The sequence below is a fragment of the Pseudorasbora parva genome, chromosome 24 (assembly GCF_024679245.1).
Source record: "Pseudorasbora parva isolate DD20220531a chromosome 24, ASM2467924v1, whole genome shotgun sequence".
Taxonomy (NCBI): domain Eukaryota; kingdom Metazoa; phylum Chordata; class Actinopteri; order Cypriniformes; family Gobionidae; genus Pseudorasbora; species Pseudorasbora parva.
In genome coordinates this window covers 33,791,382-33,818,945 of record NC_090195.1, presented here as the reverse complement: position 1 = coordinate 33,818,945, position 27,564 = coordinate 33,791,382, and the positions used below count along the sequence as shown (strand labels likewise).

At 38.1% G+C, this 27,564-nt stretch overlaps 1 protein-coding gene and 1 long non-coding RNA gene across 3 annotated transcripts in view; one reads left to right on the top strand and one right to left on the bottom strand.

Annotated features, from left to right (window-relative positions):
- znf271 (zinc finger protein 271) overlaps positions 1 to 27,564 on the top strand; it is a 29,568-nt gene that overhangs the window by 568 nt on the left and 1,436 nt on the right. The window contains exons 2-11 of one of the 2 annotated variants that reach the window (XM_067435091.1): positions 12 to 159; positions 5,113 to 5,394; positions 5,773 to 6,192; positions 9,181 to 9,507; positions 11,488 to 11,991; positions 12,094 to 12,279; positions 14,116 to 14,469; positions 14,564 to 14,881; positions 19,001 to 19,603; positions 21,586 to 21,696. In XM_067435091.1, coding sequence (XP_067291192.1) covers positions 21 to 159; positions 5,113 to 5,394; positions 5,773 to 6,192; positions 9,181 to 9,507; positions 11,488 to 11,991; positions 12,094 to 12,279; positions 14,116 to 14,469; positions 14,564 to 14,881; positions 19,001 to 19,603; positions 21,586 to 21,696 — 3,244 coding nt within the window. In that variant the 5' untranslated portion in view covers positions 12 to 20. Of the gene's footprint in view, positions 160 to 5,112; positions 5,395 to 5,772; positions 6,193 to 9,180; positions 9,508 to 11,487; positions 11,992 to 12,093; positions 12,280 to 14,115; positions 14,470 to 14,563; positions 14,882 to 19,000; positions 19,604 to 21,585; positions 21,697 to 27,564 lie in introns of both variants that reach the window. The other variant, XM_067435092.1, reaches the window with a different exon arrangement.
- LOC137063819 (uncharacterized) lies at positions 33 to 27,564 on the bottom strand. Its single transcript, XR_010901438.1, has 3 exons — positions 27,310 to 27,564; positions 21,601 to 21,654; positions 33 to 155 (listed from the first exon to the last, which is right to left on the bottom strand). It is a non-coding gene; the product is annotated as an uncharacterized lncRNA (long non-coding RNA).

Below are 27,564 nucleotides of genomic sequence, written 5' to 3'. Positions count from 1 at the left end.
TTTTCCTCTAGGTCTGAGCCATGGATCTGAGCATGAAGTCCTCATCCGCTGACCCAGAGGACATGTTCCCATCAGCCGGCTGCAGCACTGAAGATCTGGATGCGGATTTAGGAGTGAGGACGCTTGATCTACAGCCATCAGGCTCGTCGTTTGATCTGGGTGAGAATGCAGAAGTTCACATTATACATTTATATTGCATTCATTCACTACTGTATGATAATCACATTTTGATTATCTGGGTACTGCTTATTTGTGAAAAAGTCTAAACGTCTAAACTGACCAGACTTTGATTTTCATCAAATAGTCAAGAGGAGGGTTTCAATCTGAGGTGATGAGTCAATGAACAGTGCCATTGTTACATATGTTACTGTAGTAATAACTATTATGCATAATTACATGAAATTAACCCTAAACCGGCTAACCCTAAATTACCTCGTCCTAACCGTTACCCTATGGTAAGTACATTTAGTAGTTAATTATTATCATTAGGTACTTGAAATGTATAATTACACCGTAATACTGACACCTTAAAAAATTATGTACCAAAAAGTTCAGAGAAAATTACTTTTTTTTTATATGCAAGTAAAATAATAAAACCAAATTAATACAATAGTTTATTTATTTATAAATAAGTAACATAATAGATATAATCAAATTATAGAATCTGACATTTCCGTTCTGCTTCCTAAAGAGATTAATTACTTTTTAAGATGTGTTATTATGTAAATATTTCCCAGGTGATATTTAACAGAAAATGTTATACTGTATAAACGGGTCTTTAAACATATCCTCTTGAGAAGCAGAAAATGTGTGTTTGAATTTAGTTTTTTTGTCATTACATTGCTTGGAGCATAAGACACAAATGGAGATTTTTTGTAGGGTTGGATTTTTTTATTTTATTTATATTTTATGGTATGTTACATGTACTTACCATTGTAATAACAGTAAATTATGCATAATTGTGTGCAACTAACCCTAAACCAGATCCTACTTCTACCCTAACCCCAGTACTTAAATATGTAATTACAGTGTAACAATGACACCTTAAAATAAAGTGTGACCCATTTTACTTTACAGTGTCCCTATTACATATGTTACATGTAGTTACTATAGTAATAACAGTAAATTATGCATAATTGCATGCAATTAACCCTAAACCTGAACTCGTCCTAACCCTTGCCCTATGGTAAGTACATGTAGTTCATTATTTCTACACAGTACGTAAAGGCATAATATGTAATTTTTCACCACTAGAGGTCGCTTATTCAAAAACAAAGGCGTAGCTTGATGACGACTTGATTTGGCAGAGCTTTTATTCTGCCGCTGACGAGCTCTTCCACTTTTTCCGCTTATGTGTTTGTGTGGTAACGCGGCACTGGTTTATCATATTACACACATCTGAGTGTGTTGAAAGTTGTTATAGTACTACTTTGTGCTTTTGCTCGGCGCTGCTAAGACACTTGTTCACACTGCAGTGAGCTACAGTGATATCAGGCATGGGGCTTATTCAACTTCTTTCCTACATTTAGATATGTGGGCAAATGCATTTTTGTCTCAGTGCATGCCTTGTTTTAGTTTGTCAGGGTCGCCGCTAGCTTAGCTTAGCATAATGAATGAAATCCTATGTTGCCAGCTAGCATGTCCCTAGTAAAAGTGATCAAAAAAAAAAAAAAAACCCACCTAATTACTTCTTGTGGCCTGCGTATTCACAACGAGTACAAATTGCGATGCAGATTAAGACTAGGCGATTTATAGGCAGATATTGACTTGGGACTATATTATGGGGAAGCATGCACAGGCGAAGCAGAGATATCACGGCTCTCATCCTCACGTCCTCCGGCTGTTGAGTGATCGCAATGTGTCGCATGATATCTCTGGGCCTAAGTAGAATTAAATAAGTTCCTTCCTTTTTTACTTTTAACCAAAAAAAAAAAAAATCTTTATTGTATTGTTTGTCAACTCTGTTACAGATAAATTAGGCAATTGTAACAGAGTTTGAGGGTAACAGATTTGACTATTTTAAACTTTATAGCCAAAAACTCCCCTTGCTAGCATAAACACTAAGAGCACGTTAAACTAATGAAATCATGATTAAAAGACTTTTAAACAACCCACTGTGTGATTAGTAGGCATGTGCCGGCATCAATTTTTCATGTTGAGATTAATTGATGAAGTTTTATCACGATATACGATATTATCACGATATTGAAATAAGTTGCAAAAAAAAGTGTTGCCATAGCATAACAGCGTTAAGAACTATTTTTGTAAGAACAAAAATAACTGAATGTTTAAATACAATAATGCAACAAAAATATATACAGCTCTGGAAAAAAAACCGGGGTAACCGGCTTCATTCTGCAGTTCATCAGCGCCCTCTGCTGTCACTGAGCGGCACTTCAGCAGCGCGTCTCCTTCAGTCATGTGCAAACGCACGTTGGGCTTGTTTATATCTGAGCGCGTGTCCCTTTGACGCAGAATACAGCGGTGTTGAGCATTTATACGGTTGATGGGCAAAGTATTCTTGAGTGCATTATAAAAAAATTATAAATTGTTAATAAATTATTAATTACGATATTTTAAAGTGCCCACGATAACAATATCGTGCATATTCATTATCGTGATAAATCGCATTATCGAAAATCGGCACATGTCTAGTGATCAGTGATCAATTCTGTTTCCCTTTCGATACTGTGGTAACAATTTTGGCATTTTACAAAATAACTCTCGGTTTAAAGGGGTACTTAAGCGTTGGGAAGATGAATCTGTATTTAAACTGGGTCATTAATGTAGTAGAAATGTGAAATTATTTTTTAATTTGGTGCTTTCTAGACTGAGAAAAGACAGAAAATGTATTTTTGTCTCATGGGGATGAAAGAATACAATTCCCAGAATGCTTCGCTGCCTTACGAGGCCACTCCCAAAGCCACCGCTACTCAATCACTTTCACTTTCTCACCAGGAATTAACTTAGATATTAGATAATAGATAAAACACTCACTTTGCTCCGCCGGCTGCAGCGTTTCCATGAATGCCTGAGCCGAGCTGAGCTGTGAGTGTGATCTCCATCCCCCATGCACGGGGTGAAAACATGCGGAAAGGGCTCCCTCTGCTGGCTGTAGTCTTTAGCGTCTGGCCAAACACTTTACCGATGACGTAAATCGACGATATTTGGGTCACCGCCGGAGTAATTTTCTAGAAATAAAATGCATAAATCTCTCGTCTCAGGGGGATATGAGGGGGGGAAGCACAATCATTTGAATATACTCCAGGGTTTCTACTGATACAAAGCCATATGCTAATCGCTGAAGTAACCCTTTAAAAACTTGATAGATTAAAATATTTCACACACATTCCTTCCAGTGCTTTAAATGCTATCAGTGAGGGAAAGTGACATCATTTCCTGTATCTTACATAGTTGTAGGAGAAAATGCCACCAATTTAAAGGCAAAGTATAGTACGGTAACAGAGTTGACAAGATTTTTGGACACATTTTTACAAGATAAAACTTATTTTTTAAACATTTTAATGTTGTATAATTGGTAAAATATGACTATTCAGGATTATTTATTGAAATATTACCAAAAATTAAAGAAAATATTTTGATTATGCAATGATGGGAAAAAATACGCTGACTAATTTGGACAAGAAACACTTTTTGGACAATTTTACATAAAATTAGGGGGGACCCCAAATAGTCAAAGATTCGATGCATCGATATACGCAGAGCCGCATTCGACCACCAATCTCGCAGTCGAATCTTCGCGGGTGTTATGAAACGAGGATCATACCATTTTGGCATTATGGGAGTGCTCAATATTTTAAAGACATGGCGCAGTGTTGAGCTTGTGTCCGGTGTGCGACCCCTTTAAGGGCTTGAGCTTCGCACCAGACGCGAAGCTCAGCTAAATGTGTAAATCTTTAGTTGGGGACACCTCTATATAAAATATTATATTGTTATGGCCTGTTACATCTTGTGGATATATATTTAGGGGTCAGAGGCATCAAAAACCCTGGCCTATAGAGTGCAACTGGATTCCAGTTTTATTTGACCGTACCATGCTGCAATCTTAGCTATAATATGTATTCAGAAACACTAATTGTTTAGCTGTCAAAGATACAGTACAGACCAAAAGTTTGGACACATTACTATTTGTAATGTTTTTGAAAGAAGTTTCTTTTGCTCATCAAGTCTGCATTTATTTGATCAAAAATACAGAATTTTTTTTAATATTGTGATATATTATTACAATTTAAAATCATTGGTTTTCAATTTATTATACTTTAAATGATCATTTATTTCTGTGATCAAAGCTGAATTTTCAGGATCATTCCTCCAGTCTTCAGTGATCATGATCCTTCAGAAATCATTCTCAGATGAGGATTCATTTTCAAAGTTGGAAACAGTTCTGCTGCTTAATATTTTTCATTACCTGTGATACTTTTTTTATAGTACTTTGATTAATAAAAAGTAAAAAAAAAAGAAAAGAAAAAAAAGAAGCAAATGTTTTAAAAATAGAAATCTTTTGTAACAACAATATACACTACTGGTCAGTAATTTGGGGTCGGCCATTTTTTCTCTTTCTTTTTTTTGAAATAAATCAATAATTTTATTCAGCAAGGATGTGTTAAATTGATAAAAAATGATAGTAAAGGAGATTTATATTATTTGAAAATAATAATTGTTTTTATTTTGAATAAATGCAGTTCTTTTGAACCTTTTCTTCATCAAATATATACGGCAGCAGAAGTGTTTCCAACACTCATAATGAATCCTCATATGAGAATGATTTCTGAAGGATCATGATCACTGAAGACTAGAGGAATGATCCTGAAAATTCAGCTTTGCATCACAGAAATAAATGATCATTTAAAGTGTAATAAATTGCAAACCAATTATTTTAAAATATAATAATATATCACAATATTAAAAAAAAAAAATTCTGTATTTTTGATCAAATAAATGCAGGCTTGATGAGCAGAAGAAACTTCTTTCAAAAACATTACAAATAGTAATGTGTCCAAACGTTTGGCCTGCTGTATATTGAATAGATGTCTGCATGTGTTGAGAGAGACAGCATAACAATATTTTTGTTCTTTTCTAACATCTCCACAGACGACCACCTAAGGAGTCTTTCTGCCAGAGCGAGGCCTTTTCGATGCTCTCAGTGCGGGAAGGGTTTTTCCCGTATACAGCATCTGTCCGAACACGTCCGGATCCACACAGGGGAAAGGCCTTTCGAGTGCTTGGAGTGTGGGAAGACTTTCACCCGGGAAAGAGATCTCAAGACTCACCAGATCGTCCATACGGATGCAAAGGCCTTCCACTGTACAATCTGTGTTAAAAACTTCGCACTGTTATCCTCCTTGAGAAGACATCTGCGTGCATTTCATCAAGGTACTGAATGTTTCACGCACTGAACGAGACATTCGATTCTATGCATCACAGTCATTTTCCCTTGGTTTCAGGGTGTTATTAGGCCCAAAATAAAGTAAACATAAAAAGAGGTGGGTGCAAAGTTAGCTACTGTACTGTTGCCGTTTGCAGTTTATTGTAAATAATAAAAAACTAACATGACAATAACTTATAGAAAAATTAAGTTTAATAAATGTAACACTTTAGAACATAATGTTTGAAATTTGTGAATCGATGCCAATCGGCAGAAGATCGAATCGTGATTCATTGTTTCAGTATTCAGTGTTGTATTATCATGCCTATAATACTGATAGGCAGAGAAGTTGACCAATCAGCATGAAATATCCTCTCTTTTTGCAGGTCAAGATGTCAGTACGGAGGGTAAGTGCTTAATTTGTGTTGAATGTGGGAAAAATTTTGCATGTCAGCTGGAGGAACATGAGCTGACACACACCGGAGAGATTTCGCATCGCTGCCCTGACTGTGTTAACAGCTTCGCACGCCTCGAATCGGACATCTCTGAACCCGACGACATGAACAATTCGGATTCTCGTGACAATGAGATGCCTTGCAGTTCTGCGGCCTCTGCAGATCTGCACAAACACTTACAGACTGACATACTTAAGGACAATATTGAGTCGCACTCTCTGGACCTTGTGGACAGTATTGAGAGCGATGCATCTGATGAACACAATGCCCAAAGTCAACAGGAAGTGGCTGAGAGAGCTCCATCTCCTTCATCTGAGCTCTGTCAGGATTCTGCACATTCTGCTGAAAAGGGTGAGTCTAATTGCAAAAACCTTACCATGGTTATCATATTCTGCATCCCGATTCGCCTAATTATACTATGGGCCAGATTTACCAACAGCTTGCATCAGCGCAAATCTTCTTTTGGCATTACAGTCAGGATTTACTAAAGAAACGCTGTTAAAAATTTGTGCGTGCGGACGGTTATTTTTGCGTCTGATCTTATTGCATATGTTGGAGTTTTCCTTTCAGACTAAAAATGTATGGGAGTATTTAAATGAATCATGCAAGGTGATTTACTATGGTTTGCACTCGTCAATTTAATAGTATTTGTGGCATTATTTCTAGTCTTAAACCAGATGGTAATTTGCGCTGCTCTTGGTAGATTGTGTTGGTCCGCTGCGTGTCGTCAGCAGATCACGTGCATAAATTTCTAATTTGTCCTGTTTAGTAAATCTGGCCCTAAGTGTCAATTTACTGACATTTAAATTAATTATTTGATCAAAATACACTTGTTGTGCACATACATGGTTTTTACATTGTACTTGTATTGCCTCCTTATGGACATTTTTGTCTTTCGGTTTTGATCATTTTCCCTGTATTAATGCCAACTGCATTGATTTTGGAATAAACAAACTGCAAAGTTTGTTTATTTACTGAAATGTTTCTATTTCACCCCAATTTCCTTTAATAAATCTATTTTACACTTGGTACACAACATAGTTACACTCAGGACCTTTCACTGTCCCCATTGAAACCTATAAAAGCCTTTTTTTTTTTTTTTTTTTAAACCCTAGGGCCATTTAACTACAAAATGAAGCAATATTTGTTGAAATATCTTTCATTCTTTTGGCAAGGATTTTTCACCAGATGGTGCCATTTTCTCAGGTTTGGCCTATAAAGCAAATATTGCTTTATTTTGCTTCTGCATATTATAAAGCCAATTGGATATATTATCCAGCAATAAATGTGTGGGTGTGGATGTCAAGGTGTGGTTTGTATATGTGTAATAAAGATATTGTCTGTGTGTGTAATATTTGAGAGAGAAAAACAAATCCAACAGATGTGTGTGCCAGCGAGCTTTGCTGCATCGAATAGGGAAAATTTGGTACTGCGCATAAAAACAAAATCTGACTGAAAGCTCATTCTTTGAGATATCAACCTCAAATTTGGAACAATTTATTAACTTCACCTTTTTAACTTCAACAATAATCTGCTACGGGTCCTCTTTAAAATGAGACCAAACTTAAGTCTGTGCTCCCAAGCTTCAATTTGATGACATTTTTGTCCTCTAAGGACCGCAGAGCAAGTTTTTTTTAATTGACACACAAGGGTTAAACATACCTGCATACAACTGTAATTACAACTGTAACTAATGTGTAATTACATCCATAATTACACTGACGACACTTTAACCCACTCCTAAAAACCACCAAACCTGCCCTAACGTTACCCGTATCCACCTCAATATCAGAAAAAGTGTTTTTCAATTCATCACAGTAAGTACATTATACACAACAATTATTATTATTATTTAACTTTTTATGTAAGTGCTTCGTAGTTAAAGGCTTGGATTCACAGACAGGGCTTAGATTAAGCCAGGATTAAGTTTTAGGACATTTAAGTGGTTTTTATAAACCTGGCTTAGAAAAAACTTGTGCATCTTGAGACAAAACAGTGCTATTTTAAGATCTGTCAGTGCAAGTTGCTTTCAGTTAAAACAGCTCAAACATGCATTTTATTCTGGGAATAGACTGAAGCCTTGTTTGTGAAACTGTGGGAAAACACATGTATAAGTGTGAACCTGTGCCCTAACGAATGTACTCATTGTGAAGAAAAGTAGATTCTTTTGAGTGTGTAGCAGAAGAGAAAGCAAGCTTTGGGACATACTAACACATCATAAAAGTGTATTTTGTCACTCACACGGTCACAGTTAACAGCCTCACATACACACTCCACATGTTATTTAATTAACTGTACACTACTCAAACAGTTTGTCCTATTTATTGGAGCAAATAGTAGCAAGTTGATCTGCCAGGGGTGGGTCATTCATATGGAGAACTCTGCTCATGTTTTTTTCACATAATGCACTTAATAATCAACGGCTAAACTATCTTTTTTTCTATTGTGCTGTTCATGTCTTTGTAAAAGTTCAGAATTTTGTTGCAGATTAAATATAACATAGATAACATCAAAAAAGACCAAATTATGCCCCAAATTCTTGATTCTTTATTTCTTGCCTCTACTAGAACAGGTTTTCCTGCTTGAATGTTGATTATTTTATCCATATTCTCCATTGTTGCGGCTCCTCTCTTCCCAGTCTGTCAGTAACGCTCTGTTTAGTTCCTGTCTCTATGAAGTCCCTCCTTCTGAAAAACACAGTGCTCTGATTGGTCGGCTGTAGCAGTATGTTGTGCTTGGTCAAGCTCTTTGAGTGTGTTTGGGAAATGTCCCGCCCCTTACCATACCTGCCAATTTCAACACACTACTAACTGAGTCAGGCCACGCCCCCTTTATACTGCGTATTTAAAATTAGGTATATTGTAACTTTTTTTCATGCTCAAACAGTAACATTACACAGGAATGAAAGTTGAAATTGTAAAAAAAAGCATAATAGGTCCTCTTGATATAAATGTTTTTCATCAGATTAGATATTTAAGAATATTCCTTTCATAGGGGGTCTCTACTTAAGCTTCGGACTCACATACATCTGCCATGTTTGTAGTTCTTTTTATTCATGTTTGTAGTTCATATCCTCATCCAAATGGAATGTGGGTAATGTTAGCCGTTAGAATGTGCACGGATCCATACTTCAAAAATCTACAAGAAATAGTAACCCATTCGTGCACTAGTCACTAGTTAAAAGACTACGCTTTAGGTTATTTTAATCTCACATACTACTTAGGTTGGATTGGAAGCACTTTGGGATGCAGGGCGGGTTTCTACCAAGCCAAAGCCTCATTGTTCCAAAATCTCCTCCCCACATACCTACTTTTAACATTGTGTTGTTTACTCTTCTAGGCATTGGAACGCTAAACCCTCTTCAAGAGGAAGAGTTTAACGTTACTGCTCACCAGCAAGTTCACGAAGAAGACAAGCCGCACCAGTGCAATCACTGTGGAAAGAGATTCCACAAGCAAGCGAAGCTTCGAATCCATCTGCGTGTTCACACCGGAGAGAGGCCGTACCAGTGCTCCCAGTGCGGGAAATATTTCAGTCAAGCGGTGAACCTTAAAAAACACCACCGTACTCATCATACCGAGGAGAGACCATACCAATGCACGCTCTGTGACAGGAGGTTTTCTCTCTCATTCTCCCTGATAAAGCATCAACGAGTCGCTCATCCAGGTGAGAATCATTTGGAAATAATTAAAACTGGACAAATAGCACAGCCCCTAAAATGGTTAATCAGGAGTTTTCAAACTTTCTAATGCCACAGTCCCCTAAATATGATGATTCAGGGACCCCCTTTCTGAATGGAATAGGCAGCATTTTGAAATATTGAAAATGAAATTTTGCTTTTGTTTTTATCTCTGTCTAGAATAGAATAATTTGTGATTATCAATCTTATTATTTTTAATAGTTAATACTTTAATACAAAGTTTTAACATTTTTGAGGACCCTCTAACACAGTGGTCAATATTTTGAAATATTTGAGCTTGGCATAACTAGAAAAATGTATCATTATAAAAATTCACACTTTTATTCACAAAAAAACATTATTTTAATAATTCACACTACATTTCTAGGTCTAAAAAGCACACTTTTAAAATTAGGCCACCTCATGTATATAGGTTTCCCAATTTAAAATCTTGATTTATAGTTAATTAATTATTAATTTAATGCTTGTTCCTCATCCTCTTCTCGGGTAATTCTGACCCAAAATGTTTTTTTAAAGCACAAAAAAAAAATGTTAATTGGAGTGGTTCAAGACTTGTCGCACTTGAACCACAAATACATACAAAACATTACTGGACTCAAGAAGTTATTTTGGGGTCATTTTGACCTCCTTAGGAATTAATGTAATGTGAGATTTTTATTTTATTTTTTCATTTGTGAAAAATTAAATAAGGAAAGAAATCTGGCACAATCCAGAACAAGCACACACAAATTAAGGCATAGAAAATCCCCAATGCAGAACACACACACACACACGTTGTGTTTTTGTGAATTGTGGGGTCTGGATTTTATACTGTATAAACTATACATTCAGTAGTAATCAGTAAACTAGTAATCAGTCACCAAATTGAAAAATAATTTCACATTCCTACTACATTAATGATCCAGTTAAAATACAAAGCTTAATGCTAAATCACTGAAGTAACCCTTTAAAGGTGGGGTAAGTGATATCTGGTAACCGATGTTGATATTTTAAATCACCAAAACAAACACGCCCATTCCCCCAAAAGGGTCTCAGCCATATTTTGATAGCTCCGCCCCACACATATGTAACCCAGGCAACGACTACGGCAGAATCTGTGTGTAACTAATCCAGGTCGAATATTCAATGAAAAAGTGTATCTGTCTGAATATCCATCACAAAACACAAACCGTTCTCATGAAGAACTCGATAGAACACATGCCAACAGTCCAGCTAACGACATATTACAATTATGACCAGATTAGAGTTATAGTGATCACAAAACACAAACAGTTATCATGAACAACTTGATAACGTTAGTATAAAAGCTTGATTGTCCAGCTAACGACATATTACAATTATGAGCGGATGGGTTATATAGATGAAAAGAGGAAACAAACATATATTAGGAGTATAGTATCTTACCTGTCAGACACATTTTGTGAGCTGACGCTTGAAACCTTGACACACTGAGGGGATTTAGATGCTCCATACGGTGTGGAAATGAACGGCTCTTTATCATCGCTGAAGTGAGCCACAATACGATCACGAATGGACAAACAAGCGAACATGACACGCGAGCATATTCAAGAAAAGCAGTATATATATATATATATTAGTTCTTTCTTGGCTAATGTCCGTCCTGTGTGACTCGTGTTTTTTGAATAATGAAGTGCACTGAGCCTCTCGTCTCACCATAGACACGCCCCTTACCTGCTGATTGGCTACAAATTTGTTATTCCACTCGACCCAAGTCCTTTTTCTAAAACGGTTTTGAAATAACACTTACCCCACCTTTAATACTGACTTCAAACCTGATGGGCAATGGAGGAAAGCCTTGTTTTACCCTCCCGTTGGGCGTTCCTATAAGCGCATGACGTCACGTGAAAACTATGAACACCATTGCACTGTATAATATGTTGTCTGTCATCATTAAAAAAATCCTGTTTATTGATTTCTTTCAAAAGAGCGTATGAGTGTCGCTGAAAGGAAGCGCTTTACCTGTCCGTACTGTGGGAAAATATTTGGACGACATCAGGATATGGAGCAGCATAAACGCATTCACACTGGGGAGAGGCCGTTCCGCTGCACCGTGTGCAGTAAAAGTTTTAGGCAGCGCTCAGTGTTGATCGTGCATAGGAAAATCCACACTGGAGAAAAGCCTTTCGAATGTTTCATATGCTTCCGACGGTTTTATGGTTCAGGAGATCTGAAGACTCATATGGGAACTCACACCGGCGTGAGACCCCACAGTTGTCCTTTGTGCTCAAAAAGCTTCCCTCGGCCCAGTAGCCTACAAGCACACATGCAGTCCCATCTGAACAAGATGGAGGACCGCGATGGGATCGCCGGAGCGGATGCGTTTATTCCAGAGGAGGATGATCTGGATGACATGAAGGCTGTCTGTGGTGTTTCTGTTTCATCACAGCTATCTGCAATGCTTTCTGGAAAACCTGGAGCTTCTTTAGACGGTATGATCTCTAGTTGTTTATTTATGGCCAGTTTATGTAGTAAGATAGCTGTGTCTAAATATAGCATAAATGCATTGTAATGTGTTTTAACATGTTTTACAGAAACAAGCACAGGGGATCATCTATTAGAGACAGGATTCAGTCCATCAGTGAATCAAGACCATGATGCTGATCAGAGGTCCAGTTCAGAGCTGACAGGCCATCAGAAGCCATTTCATTGTGCTATATGCAGCAAAACCTTCTCTGTCGCAATTTCCCTGAAAAAACATCAGCTTATATTTCATCCAGGTAGGTCGGAGGACATTCCTGCAGTCAGCATGCCAATTGAACGCCCTCTCAGAACTTGCAACATCTGTGACATTGTGCTGTGTGATAAAACTGCACATGTTAGTGGCCTTTTATTGTGGTTAGCCTAAGTCACACCTGTGCAATAATCTGCTGTCTAATCAGCATCTTTATACGCCACACTTGTGAGGTGGATGGATTATCTCGGCAAAGGAGAAGTGCTCACTAACACAGATTTGTGAACATTGAGCATGTTTACATGCACACCAGTCAGCTGATAATGCACAAACACCAGCTTATTAAAATAACCAGTTTTCCCCGTTTACATGCAAACCAGTAAACTGACAATGCAAGTAAACCGTTTTTACATGACTTTATTAATAAACCGGGCTATTTCCTTGCAGTGATGTCAAAAATCATTTCTGTATCTAATAATACGGCTCATATTATTCCCTCATGCTGTTCTAGATGCAGCGTTTTGACTGAACCTCTTCTACTTCTGCTGCATGAGATGAGAACACATTTTTATATTTTTCTGGGTGTTAAAAGAGTCAGCGTTTGTGATTATATGTCCTTTCTTTCATGCAAAACGCTCACTCTGTCTGGATGCGTTTAAATGTGCTCTGAGTATGCATTTTTTGTCACCCATCACATGCGCACTTTAATAAGCCGACAGAAATCAGTTTAATGGGTTTACATGCCGTGCAAAATCTGGGTTTTTTCGGGCAAAATCTAAAAACTAAAAATAGGCAAATATTATTGTTGGAGAGTTCACTTCCTTAAAGAATAAAGTTGTTCTGCAGAACTGTACTGTAACGGGGGGAGTGCTGATGATAACATTGTTGTCATCCATTTCATAGGCTTGGCACAATTTTGTTTTCTTTTTTAATAATTTAATTATGATATTTCTACAACTATGCATTTTTCAAAAATAATTTGTTTACTATAAAATTATCAGATACTTGTCCTTGGAGAGTTCACTACCTGAAAAGATTAAAGTTAACATCCATGTCATAGTCTTTCTTGGCACTAAAAATGTTTATTCAAAATATTTCTAAGACTATCCACTTTTCAAAAATCATTTGTTTACTATACCTAGTAAATATCCTGGTAACAGGGTTGACAATTTAATTATTTTACAACAAATAGGCACTGATACTTGTCCTTGGAGAGTTCACTTCCTGAAAAGATAAAGTCATTTTGCAGAACTGTTTTATAATACTAGAATATTGTAATATTTTGAGTGATGGTGGTAACAGGGTTGACATTCATTTCAGAGTCTCACCACTAAAAATGTATTCAAAATATTTCAAAGAATATCCACTTTTCAAAAATCATTGGCTTACTGAACAAAATCCTGGTAGCAGGACAATTATTTTAATAATTGATGAAGAATATTTATTTTTGTGGAGTTCACTTCCTTAAAAGATTAAATAGTTCTACAGAATTGTTTTTTTTAATACGACAGTTTTGTAACAGGGGTGAGTGCTGATGATAACAGGGTTGACAGCCATTTCTTAGTCTGGGAACAAAGTTTTTATTAAAAAAATAATAATTTAATGATGATATGTCTACAACTATGCATTTGTTTACTATAAAATATCACGGTAACAGGGTTGACGTTTTAATCATTTGACGATAATTAGGCACAGCAACTTGTTTTTAGAAAGTTCACTACCTGAAAAGATAAAGTTGTTTTGCAGAACTGTTTTTTATAATACTACAATATTGTAATAGGGGTGAGTGCTGATGATAACAGGGTTGACGCCAAATTTTGTTGTCAATTTACCTTTAATTTATAGTGGTTTTGATCATATGTATACTTTGTTATTTTAACAGATCAGCATGCAGACATAGAGGGGAAGTGCTTCTCCTGCTCTTATTGTGGGAGGAAGTTTGGTCGACGGCAAGGCTTGTTACAGCATGAGCGCATTCACACAGGTGAAAGGCCCTTTAACTGTCCCACATGTAACAAAAGCTTCCGTCAGCGATCGGCTTTGGTCGTGCATATTAAAACTCACACAGGAGAGAGGTCGTTCCTGTGCTTTGTGTGCAGTAAGAGCTTTTACACCCCTGGAGACCTGAAAAAGCATCTGGAAGTTCACACAGGAGTGAGGCCACACAACTGCCCTATATGCTTCAAGGGCTTTGGGCGTCCCAGTTTCCTCCGAGCTCACATGCGAGTTCATGAAAGTAAGTCAGTCCTCAAAAACTGACCATCCAAAATTGTATCTTTCTTTGACGATTAAAATTTTGTTTTATGGATGATTTTCCCTTTGTTTTCCAGAAGCTTCCACAAAGAAGCAAAATGGAACGGAGAAACCGACAGGCGGTCCAAAAGTCGACGTGCAGGAGAAGCCGTTTGAATGCTCTCACTGTGGGAAAAGATTCAGTCAGCATTGTATGTTTAAAATTCACCAGCGGATTCACACAGGAGAGAGACCTTACAAGTGCTCTCAGTGTGGCCTGAGTTTTCGCTGGAGGAGAAACCTGATATCACACCAGAGCGGCCACCCGGGCGAGAACCCTCTTCAGTGTTCAATGTGTGATGAAACATTCATCTCTGAAGCAAGTCTGAAAAAACATCAAGATGCTTTTCATTCAGGTAAGACATTGTAAGGGGTGGCTTGACATCAACACCCGCCAAATGCAGGCGTATTTTCGCAGTGGCTCCTACTAGACACTTCAGCAGTTTGAATTTTATATATAATACATTTTTCTCTCTCTCATCTCTCTGTTAGTGAGTTACACACAAACCCGCCTCCACTCACTCACTCGCTTCATTTCCTCCGGGCAAATGTTGCTGTTACAGCGCTTGAACTTCACCATGGGACTGCATGTATTGCTCATAATTTTACTCATTCCTGCAGATGCTGTTCTCACACCCAAAGTGAGCGCACATAAAGCCGCCTCTCAGATCGAATTTGAGTTCTTTTTGGTTTCTTATTGGACTTAAACAGTCAAATACACAAAATATTGTGAAAATGCCGGTCTTGGCGAGTGTTCACTTCAGTCAGTTTTGTTTTAAGTAAATGTAAACGGTTGAGTAAGAAAACACGTGTAACAGTGTAATGGATCCGTGCATCAGGTCTTAAAGTGACAGCAGCCTAATAATGATAAAATACCTATATGGCAGTTTTTCCCTTTGGTCCCCAAGTCAAAATTGTGGCTGGTGAGCAAAAAAACTTAATGTAAAGCCCTTGTGGCTAGGTGTCAGATTATACCATAAAGAAGCGTTGATTGCACATTTTTAATGCTTTGAAATACAGCATAAATGCTATAAATATTTCAGTTTTGCCAGGAAACTTTAGTGTGAAACTGTATTAATTTATTTATTTTTTTAACAAAGAGATTCTTTTTAAAATCATTTTCATTTTCAAATTGGACGCAAAATACATGTTTCGTTCTTCATGAATTTGTTTAGGGTACAACATCAGTAATATCATGTCACCTATCTGAACGCCTCCATTTCATTTTCTTTAGTAGATCATCAGTTTCTCTTTGGTTTGATTCACATAAAAATAAAATAAAACTATTTGCAATAACTGGCCAGATTTTCTATTTGGTAAAGTACATTTTTTATCTCAGATGTGGTGCTTTGCAACTGTAAATGTTGTATCTGTGGTACAAATGATGGGGTGAGTGATGAAGATGATAACAGGGTTGACATCCATTTCAAATTTTCTGCACTAAAAGGGTCGGTAACATTTTAGAATAATGGTCATTAGTTATTTGTATTAACTAACATGAACTAACCATTAGCAGTACATTACTGTATTTATTCATCTTTGTTAATGTACAGTCTTGTTCAAAATAATAGCAGTACAATGTGACTAACCAGAATAATCAAGGTTTTTAGTATATTTTTTATTGCTACGTGGCAAACAAGTTACCAGTAGGTTCAGTAGATTGTCAGAAAACAAACAAGACCCAGCATTCATGATATGCACGCTCTTAAGGCTGTGCAATTGGGCAATTAGTTGAAAGGGGTGTGTTCAAAAAAATAGCAGTGTCTACCTTTGACTGTACAAACTCAAAACTATTTTGTACAAACATTTTTTTTTTCCTGGGATTTAGCAATCCTGTGAATCACTAAACTAATATTTAGTTGTATGACCACAGTTTTTTAAAACTGCTTGACATCTGTGTGGCATGGAGTCAACCAACTTGTGGCACCTCTCAGCTGTTAATCCACTCCATGATTCTTTAACAACATTCCACAATTCATTCACATTTCTTGGTTTTGCTTCAGAAACAGCATTTTTGATATCACCCCACAAGTTCTCAATTGGATTAAGGTCTGGAGATTGGGCTGGCCACTCCATAACATTAATTTTGTTGGTTTGGAACCAAGACTTTGCCCGTTTACTAGTGTGTTTTGGGTCATTGTCTTGTTGAAACAACCGTTTCAAGGGCATGTCCTCTTCAGCATAGGGCAACATGACCTCTTCAAGTATTTTAACATATGCAAACTGATCCATGATCCCTGGTATGCGATAAATAGGCCCAACACCATAGTAGGAGAAACATGCCCATATCATGATGCTTGCACCTCCATGCTTCACTGTCTTCACTGTGTACTGTGGCTTGAATTCAGAGTTTGGGGGTCGTCTCACAAACTGCCTGTGGCCCTTGGACCCAAAAAGAACAATTTTACTCTCATCAGTCCACAAAATGTTCCTCCATTTCTCTTTAGGCCAGTTGATGTGTTCTTTGGCAAATTGTAACCTCTTCTGCACATGCCTTTTTTTTAACAGAGGGACTTTGCGGGGGATTCTTGAAAATAGATTAGCTTCACACAGACGTCTTCTAACTGTCACAGTACTTACAGGTAACTCCAGACTGTCTTTGATCATCCTGGAGGTGATCATTGGCTGAGCCTTTGCCATTCTGGTTATTCTTCTATCCATTTTGATGGTTGTCTTCCGTTTTCTTCCACGTCTCTCTGGTTTTGCTCTCCATTTTAAGGCATTGGAGATCATTTTAGCTGAACAGCCTATCATTTTTTGCACCTCTTTATAGGTTTTCCCCTCTCTAATCAACTTTTTAATCAAAGTACGCTGTTCTTCTGAACAATGTCTTGAACGACCCATTTTCCTCAGCTTTCAAATGCATGTTCAACAAGTGTTGGCTTCATCCTTAAATAGGGGCCACCTGATTCACACCTGTTTCTTCACAAAATTGATGACCTCAGTGATTGAATGCCACTGCTATTTTTTTTAACACACCCCTTTCAACTAATTCAACTAATTGCCCAATTGCACAGCCTTAAGAGCGTGCATATCATGAATGCTGGGTCTTGTTTGTTTTCTGAGAATCTACTGAACCTACTGGTAACTTGTTTGCCACGTAGCAATAAAAAAATATACGAAAAACCTTGATTATTCTGGTTAGTCACATTGTACTGCTATTATTTTGAACAAGACTGTACTTTAAAATTCAGGCCCTCGGCTGTTGAGCGATCACAATGTGTTGTGTGATATCCCTGTGCTAAAGTAGCAGTGCTTCGCCTGTCCTTCCCCATATCTGTCTATAAATCGCCTAGTCTTAAGCTCTATTTGCACGGAATTAGTATTATCTGGGACCTCTGGTGATTTGTAATAATTGCAGAGAATTTCTGTGATCTTAATCCGGTACAAATCGGCCATGTCTGTAATTTGTAAAGTAAAAATTCCCCCACAAATGACCTACCAGAGTTCGCCGCACACCGAGGTCCTGTGATGATAGTAGTCCCGTGCGAATCGACGTCTCTGTGATTTGGCCAGGACTAGGCGGATCGTATATAATTTTTGCACTTTTTTTTTTCCTGTGAGCATTTCTATCTTTATCTTTCATGAAGAATGGAGGCTGCATTCATAATGCGCACCGTTATGAATTCCCGTGCAGCCACGGATTATACTTTCACTTTAGAATGAGTATCAATTTGGGAGTAAACTGATTGAATGTTGTGTTTAATATTAACATCAATACTATTCTTAATGAAAAACAACAGAACAGTACAATGACAAGATCATTTAAATGAACGCTTTTACATTTAGCATTGAAACTGAATATTGTGCTGTATATTGTGAGCTTCTCACTCGTGAAAAATGAAATCTGACTCCTGCCACTGGTCTGAGCTCAGTTCATGGCGTCTGTTCGCTAACTGACTAAATTATGTTTATTTATTTTACTATAAAATAATCAAAACGATAATGATGCCTGTTTATGATTTCATACAGCTATATCTATAACAAAGTCTTGACATCATATCCAGGAGAAGTCAGTAAATTGGAGTAAAATGAAAGGCTTTCGTGCAAATGCGCCATGCAAAACTCAGATGTGGGAGTAATTTCTAAATAGGTCCCTAGATAATTATAATCCCGTGCAAATAGTGCCAAAATCTGCATCGCTATTTGTACTCGTTGTGAATACGCAGGCCACAAGATGTAATTAGGTGGGGTTTGGTTTTTTTGGATCACTTTTAATCTGGACATGCTAGCTGGCAACATATGATTCCATTCATTATGCTAAGCTAAGCTAGCGGCGACCCTGCCAAACTAAAACTGCACGCACTGAGACAAAAATGCATTTGCCCACATATCTAAATGTAGGAAAGAAGCTGAATAAGCCCTATTTCTAAAAACGCTTGAGTGTTCCTTTAAAGGATACATGCATTATTTTAGTATTTATTAATGTAAATGAACGAAAATGTATGACGAATGAATGTGTATTATAATTTCAGGGGTGTCTCATACATGCAGTTTGTGTCTGAAGACATTTACTCAAGCAGCCGGCCTCAGGAAACATGTGCGGTATGTTCACGAAGGAGAACGGCCTCACAAATGCTCCGAGTGCGGGAGAGGATTCGTCAAACTCTCGGACCTTGCTCGCCATCAGCGCCGGCACCATTACGACCGGGGCGATGAACTCTTCCAGTGCTCGCAGTGTGAGCGGAGCTTTAGCCATCCAAGCAGTTTGGTTCTCCACCGACGGACACACACCGAAGAAAAGCACGAGTGCCCTCAGTGCGATAAGATTTTCAGTCAGGCGGGACACCTGAAGGTCCACCTGCGGACTCACACCAAAGAAAATAAACCCAGATTCGAGTGTCCTGAATGTGGGAAGAGTTTTGGCCAAGCTAAAGATTTGGTGGTTCATCAGAGGGTTCACACCGGAGAGAAGCCGTACCAGTGTCCTCAGTGCAAGAAGAGCTACCGGCAGTTTGCACATCTGTCCGTACATCTGCGGAGTCACACGGGGGAGAAGCCTTACCAATGCCCCATATGTCTCAAATTCTTCGCTCATTCGTCATCCATGAAAAAACACCTGCGTGTAATGCATGCAGGTATGGGACAGTTTATCCTTACTAAGGGTGTAACGGTACACAAATCATACAGTTCGGTACGTAGCTCGGTTTTGAAGTAGCGGTTTGGTACGGGTTCGGTACAACAGTTTTACAATATTGCTTTTTATTTATTTTTATTAAACAGTGGTTTACTGAAAAAATTGTCTGTCCTTAAAGGTGGGGTAAGTGCTATCTGGTAACCGTTGTTGATATATTTTAAATCTCCAAAACAAACACGCCCCTTCCCCCCAAAAGGGTCTCGGCCCTATTTTGATAGCTCCGCCCCACACATACGTAACCCAGGCAGCGACTATGGCAGAATCTGTGTGTAACTAATCCAGGTCGAAAATTCAATGAAAAAGTCACCCCTTCAATCACAAACACAAACCGTTCTCATGAACAACTCGATAGTACACAAGCACGAGTCCAGCTAACGACATATTACAATTATGACCAGATTAGGGTTATCGTGATCACAAAAACACAAACTGTTCTCATGAATAACCTAATAGTACATGAGCATGACAGTCCAGCTAATAACATATTACAATTATGACAAGATTAGAGTTATAGCGATCACAAAAACACAAACTGTTCTCATGAATAACTTGATTGTAACGTTACATGAGTACGAGTCCAACTAACGACATATTACAATTATGATAAGATTAGCGATCACAAAAACACAAACCGTTCTCATGAACAACTCAATAGAACACGAGCCGACAGTCCAGCTAACGACATATTACAATTATGACCAGATAAGGCTTATATAGATCATGAAAATAGTAAACAAACATATATTAGGAGTATAATATCTTACCTGTCGGACACATTTTGTGAGCTGATCTTGAAGCACACGGTGAGGGGATTTAGATGCTCCATTCGGTGTGGAAATGAACGGGTCTTTATCATCGCTGAAGTGAGCCACAATACGATCACGAATGGACAAACAAGCGAACATGACACACAAGCATATTCAAGAAAAAGCAGCATATATTAGGCTAGTTCTCGGCTAATGTCCGTCATGTGTGACTCGTGTGTTTTGAATAATGACGTGCACAGAACGAAAGCTCTTCTCACCATCAATTTTAAACACCTGCTGATTGGCTACAAGTTTGTTATCCCACTCGGCCCGAGTCCTTTTTCTAAAACGGTTTTGAAATAACACCCCACCTTTAAATAAATTCAATTATAACTAAACGTTTCTTAAAGATAATGCTGTAAACTATATTATATAGCCCTTACTTACACATTGCTGTAATATTAAAGGTTAACTAGCCTGACAAGCCAGACCCACATCAAACGCCCTCTGCATGCTACTGGATAGCGCTACAACCAACCAGAAAAACGAAGGTGAAGCGGAGCTGATAGATTAAACTTTGCCGTGTCCGGTCGGTGGGTTTTCCAATTCAATTTTAAATTCATGAGGACTTTAACAACAAAGCCCGAGCAATTAGACTGAATTATTTGCTATTTATTTTTAGATATAATAACCAACACTCAAATAACACATTCATTCGTGATGCTACGGGACATTGTTCTCAAGCTGTTTTATTGTCTTTCTGCAGTTGAAACACTGATTGAGCAATATATCACAACATATGATACAATTCAGTTGTAATGTATCCTCAACTTACCTTAAGAATAAGATGTTGATTCATGTTTATTCTTTAGGAAGAGACGATCGCGTTTCGCGCGCTGCCATTTGAACACCGTGATCTGTCTCGTCACATTAAAGAGCGTTTGAATGTTGTGATAAAATGGACTGAACACTTGATATGTTTGTGTGGGAGCTCAGATTGAAGTGTGTTTTGTGCTTAAAACAAGCCGACTGTTACACACATGCACCGAACTGGAAGCCCTGTACCGAAATGTTCGATACCAGTGTGTCCCGTTACACCCCTAATCCTTAACTTTACTCACCTTCATGACATTCAGAACCGCTATTTTCTGTCTAATTTCAAATGAATGTTTTACAGAAGGGAAGGATTTACCTGTAACAAAGGAAGTTGTGAAGGTCACCGTAGGTGTAGGCCCATCTCACGCAACTGTAGAAGTTAAGCAAGAACCAGAGTCTGGTGATGAATATGGTAAGTATTGCTTAGCTTTTGTTAAACAGAAGTTTCAAAAATATATAATGTGTATTTTTCTTACACGTTCAATAGGTGAAGGAGAATGTAACCACCAGCCTCCCCATAAAAATCAATGAAAAGTGCGGTCATAAAGATGGCGCACGCTTATGTGTAATCCTTTCACCCTTATCATTTTCATCTAACTACTGATGTACTTTTTGACTACAAGAATACAAAATGCATATCCATAAACAGGAGTGACACCATATCAAACTATTTAAATAAACGCTGCTTCATGCACAACTGCTTTTGTAAGGAGTGGTGCAGGTTTGACGTCACTTTGTAGGTCAACCGGCAGTTTACATCACGTGTCCCTCAACAAAAACCCAATGGGATTTTCCCATAGGCTTTTGGATTATAGCAAAAAACAAGCTCTGTAACAACAATAGTTTATGATACTTGCACGTTGTGTCCATCAAGATGATCATCACAGATGAAATGCCTATAAGTGCATTGATTAGCTGGTTCAGGTGTGTTTGATTGGGGTTGGAGTTAAACTCTGCAGGACAGTAGCCCTCCAGGACCGAGATTGGGGAACCCTGCTATAAACGGACTACAGCACGGTCGCTCGACTTCACTGACTACGTTTACATGGACAGCAGTAATCTAATTATTGACCTTATTCTAAATAAGACAATTCTGATTAAGGTGTTTACATGAGTGACTTTTAGAGTACTCCGATCATGTTCCCGTTTCACATGTGATAGAACATAGATCGATTATTCGCACGTCATTATGTCCCTATGCCACGCTACATTCTCCAACATCCAATCATAGCGTGACTTTGGCAGGTCTGTTAAAATCATAGACAGTAAAAGAAATGGACAGAGCGATCCCATTGCCTTCAACGGCGTTAAGTGATGTCAGTATAGCGGCACTCACTTCCTGATGGCTGAGCGAACTGCGCAGGCTCAGACTGAGCTTGAGGACGTAGATGTGACGTGAGCCTCCTGTCTGACAGCTGTAGGTCTTCTAGTAGTTGTGGAAAGTAAAATCTGAATCACATTGTTTAAATGTTTTCTCCCGTTGCTTTTGGCTCACTATCGGCTTCTCCCCATTCTTCTCCCTTGACTTTATCAGACTTTATGTCTCCACGTCCCCCCGACTGTCTCATAGACAGTAAAAGATTCCCTGCGAGCGTCTCCTCAGGTCTATACGGTAATTTCTCAACTGTGCGACAGAGTCGCGTTGGTTATGACGCAATCGTTAGCCTATTTTTACAAAAACAGCTTCTGCGGGGCGATAGTGTAAGATACAAGGTAACGGAGCCTTTCATGCATTGTAGTGTTTCTTTAGAAATAAACAATGGACAAATTGGTTAGCAATGGCCGCCCCTAGGGGTGGAACTCTTTCCGAGCGCTAGATTACCCCCTTGGTTAAAATTAATGGGCTCAGGGAACCCGCTAACTTCACCTGCGGGCGTCGCTGTTGGACAGTGTTACTTTACATTAAGAAGTATAAAAAAACATGCGTTTTTATAATGTTTTATATACATTTACGTTGATTTATTTTTGTAATATTATGTATTGTCTCTTTCTGTTTTTTTTAATAGACACTGCCCCTCTTTCCTCCTTATTGACAGCCTACATTTATAATAATAGCTTTGATTAATGATGAAAAAGGTTTAAAAATCGTGACTCTTTGGATTGTTTTTCCTGCCGTCGAGCCACAGGCGTTCACTGAATGACCCATCTGGTTCGCGATTACAGATACAAACTTATTGTATTTTACTTTTACAATGAGCATAATAATCACAACAAAAATAAAATAAAAAAATATAGAGAGAGGACGCAGTGTTCAAAATGAACAGTCAAGTAAAACAAACACACACCGCACATAGCCACGCGTTAGGTTGGGCAATGACATTTCAGACTGACAGATCCGTAAAAGATAAACGGGACTTTTCCGCCATTTGTTACTGGTTTGTACACGTTGTTAAATTAATTATAATTCCAATTCTGTTTTATTGGCCACAATATTATCGATGATTGTTGAGAGGGGCACTTTTGGTTAATTTTCAAAAAGGGCAAAGGCTCGAACCCCCAAAGCCTCCCCTCTGCACTTCTCTGTTGTGCGTAACGTTATGTGTCCTGTCACAAAATACGGCGAAATCTCCGAGACGACATTAATAGTTAGATTAAGGTGTGTACATGTCTCCGATAATGCGAATAAATAGGCATACTCCACATGTCTTAATCCGATTTATGTGTAGTTAGATTATGACTTTAACCAGATTAAGGTAATTAGAAATCGCTGTCTACATGGTAGCCTCTTAATCAGAGTATTGTCTTAATCAGATTAATATCGGAGTATTGTTATCCATGTAAACGTAGTCACTGTCACCATCACTACGCTTTCTACTCTTTCAGTTTTTTTCCTAAAAAACATTTGAAGACACGTAACAACGGTGGCCCAGAAGTGCTAACTAAATTAAACCACAACACTGGCTCTTTTTGAGTGCAATAAAGTTAGTTTTCCTTGCCAGTGCTCTTACAAAGATATAAACACTACGATCAGTTTTAAGTGTGTAACCATTGTATATCTACAAGAAATATAAACTCAAAATCACCTACATGCATTATAGCTGCATATTTATACTCAAAAACGTTTTTACTCGCGATCACGGCGCTTAATGCCTAAGGGAACGTCTGCCAATTCCACCAAGTGGTTGAAACGTATTTTTTATTATTTTATTTGTATTGTTTTGTTTAAATGTTCAAATTCCAATATTATGCATTGAGTCAGTTTTTTTTAGAATACAAGGCCCTGGGATTTTAACTTGTCTGTTTTTAAATGTTAAAAGTTATTTTCATACAAACATTATGTTTCAACTGCATGGTGGAATTGGCAGACTCTCCCTTGCGCATCAAGCGCCATGGCAGCGTGTAAAAGCGTTTTTGAGTATAAATAAGCAGCTATAATGCATTTAGGTGATTTTGAATTGATATTTCATGTCGATATACAATGGTTACACACTTAAAACTAATCGTAGTTTTTAAAACTTTGTAAGGCTGGCCAGAGCAATGGCAAGAAACTAACTTTATGAGCAGGAGCAAGCAAAAATCCTGGCAGCGGCAGGTCGCAGCGCCACTTCCGGTGGCATCGGCAGCTGCCATGGACTTCTTCTGGCAGTTGCCAGAGTTTGTGGCGCAGATGCTGTGTATGTGTATCACTTTAGTTGTGGGTCTAATTCTCACTATTGACTTTGCCTCAAACTTTTATTTTCTGTTCAGGTATAGGTTAAGATGTAGAATATGGTCACTCATAATAAGGCATAATGTGCTATATGAGTTCGTGACAGCTGCCGATGCCACCGGAAGTGGCGCCACAATAAACGGCTAATATAGTGATATACAAGCAAATAGTTATTAACTGTGTTTGCGCCCGTGCGAATTACTATTGCCATTTAACAGCTGACAAACAGCGACAATCTCCGAGAAAGACCGTGGCAACCGTTATATATTCTGGCAATACAGGCATCTGCCAGAAGAAGTCCGTGACCGCTGCCGATGCCACCGGAAGTGGCGCTGCGACCTGCCGCTGCCAGAGGGAGCGCTAGGCCCTGCTGAACTTTATTGCACTCTCGTAGTCGGGAGCATTTCCGTTGTGTTGTGGTTTAATTTAGTACGGCTAACACTACTGGGATCACCGTACGTAACAGCTTTAAAAAAGTAGGGTAATATTGATGTTTTTTCTTCTACGAAATAAATAAAATGTAAACGTGTCTTGAGCTTGTGTCCATCCCAGACTTTACTTCAGCCGTTTAACCATAATCCCATAAAATAAAATAAAACATTCCCTGCGTCCCAATTCGCATACTATCCATCCTAAATAGTATTCGAAAATAGAATTAGTATGTCCCAAATCGTAGTATGTTGAAAAGAGTATTCCAAAGATTCCCGGATGGTTTACTATTTCCGGTCCGAATTCACAGTATGGGCACGTTGGGCACTCTAACGGCTGATATTGCCCACAGGAAACCCGCTAACTTCACCTGCGGGTGTCGCTGTTGGACAGTGTTACTTTACATTAAAAAGTATAAAAAACACGAGTTGCACGAGGATTCGATTAGAACTACAAACGCGAATAAAAAGCGTTAAAAAAACTACAAACATGACGGATGTGCAAGTTCGACGGTTAAGTAGAGAGGTTTAGATAAAGGGGTTTGAGTGACCAATTATCAGTATTTAACCTGACAAAAATATATTTATTCAGTGTTGTCCATATTATATTTCACCTGCAGCAGCATTGTGAACTTTTGTAATGACACGTTTGGCTATTAACTTTTAAATGCATCATTATATTTAAACTGCAAACACAGGAGGAGAGTCTCTGCATTAAAGACACACAAATAGCAGATCAACGAGCGGCTACATTTCTCTCCGATACGGTAGGAGATTCAACTGAATGTGGAGGATTTGAACTGTGACGAATCTGACGATGATTGACAGGGCAGATAAACGGTGACGCAAAGTAGTATGTCCCGAAGCTTGCATACTTTTCTGCTACACACTCAAAAGTATGTACTTTTTCTTCACAAAAAGAGTACATACTTTTAGGACGTAGTATAAGTAGGCAAATTGGGACGCAGCAATTGACTTTGGGACGAGGGAACCGGAAGTACTAAAACTCGCTTCCACGTTTTTTGGCATACAAAGTGATGAACCTGCACCACTTTATACAACTTGGATGGTGAGTTTTGCACTCACATTCCCAGTGTGAAAACTTAATAATAATAATAAAAAAATCAGTGTTCAGTGACAATAATCACACATACAGTAACAGAACAAATGAATACTAGCCTACTAAAGTTTTTTTTTTTTGTCGACTAGTCATTCATTTAAGCCATTAGTCAATTATTCGAAAGTTTATATTATTTTAATCACTGACTATATCGAACCACAATAAGCCTTTAATATAGGCTATATAGACGTAATGTATATCCTATTGAGCGCTCAAGCGCACACATTAGGCTTGCCTCAAAGTATGGCATAAGTGGATAGTGAATGTGTTGGATAAAACAGCAAGGAGTCATTTAATTATTTATTAATAAACTAGTGATTTCTGAGTCAGTGTCGGCTGCAAAGATGAATTTGACGATGCTGACTCATCTCCAGTGGCCGAAATTTCTGCACCTTTCATACAGATCAGATCATACAGATCATACGCAATCATAGAGTAGCCTGTTTGTAGTTTGAAGTAGTTTATTTAAAAGTAGATATTTTAACTGTTCTATAGATATATTTCTCATGTCTGAGAGGTAAGTATACACAGAGTTTCGGTTCATTTTTGTGACACGTTCAAGTTCACAGATATCGAGATCCTTGTTTTCTTTATTTTACAAAAGCACAAAGTTTTGCTATTGTGAGTTTATACAAATAACACATTATGTATGTACTCTTATCTGTATGACTAAAAACGGCGAGTATTTTAAGTTCTTTCCGTTATCAGGAAAAAGGCAAGTGAATACTTCAGCTTCCCCACTCCGCACAAACACTGGGATATATGCCTAATAATAGCGCACATTTATCTAGGTTAACGTAAGAGTTATGTAAATTTGCTACTACTTACATGTTTCAATTGATAAGCCATTTTTGAGGTTGATGGATGATAGGCGAAGGTTTGGATTTCCTGCCTGTAATTACCACAACAACCTTTCGTTAATGATCCGTCCCTCACGGACTGCATGACTTCCTGTGGAGTTTTTTTCTTCTTCTGACTAACCAACTAATACAATTTTGGTCGACTAATGTTTATTCGACTTTTAGGGGGCAGCCCTTCAAATTAAAATGACTGAAATTATTACTGCTTCCTGCAATGTAACTA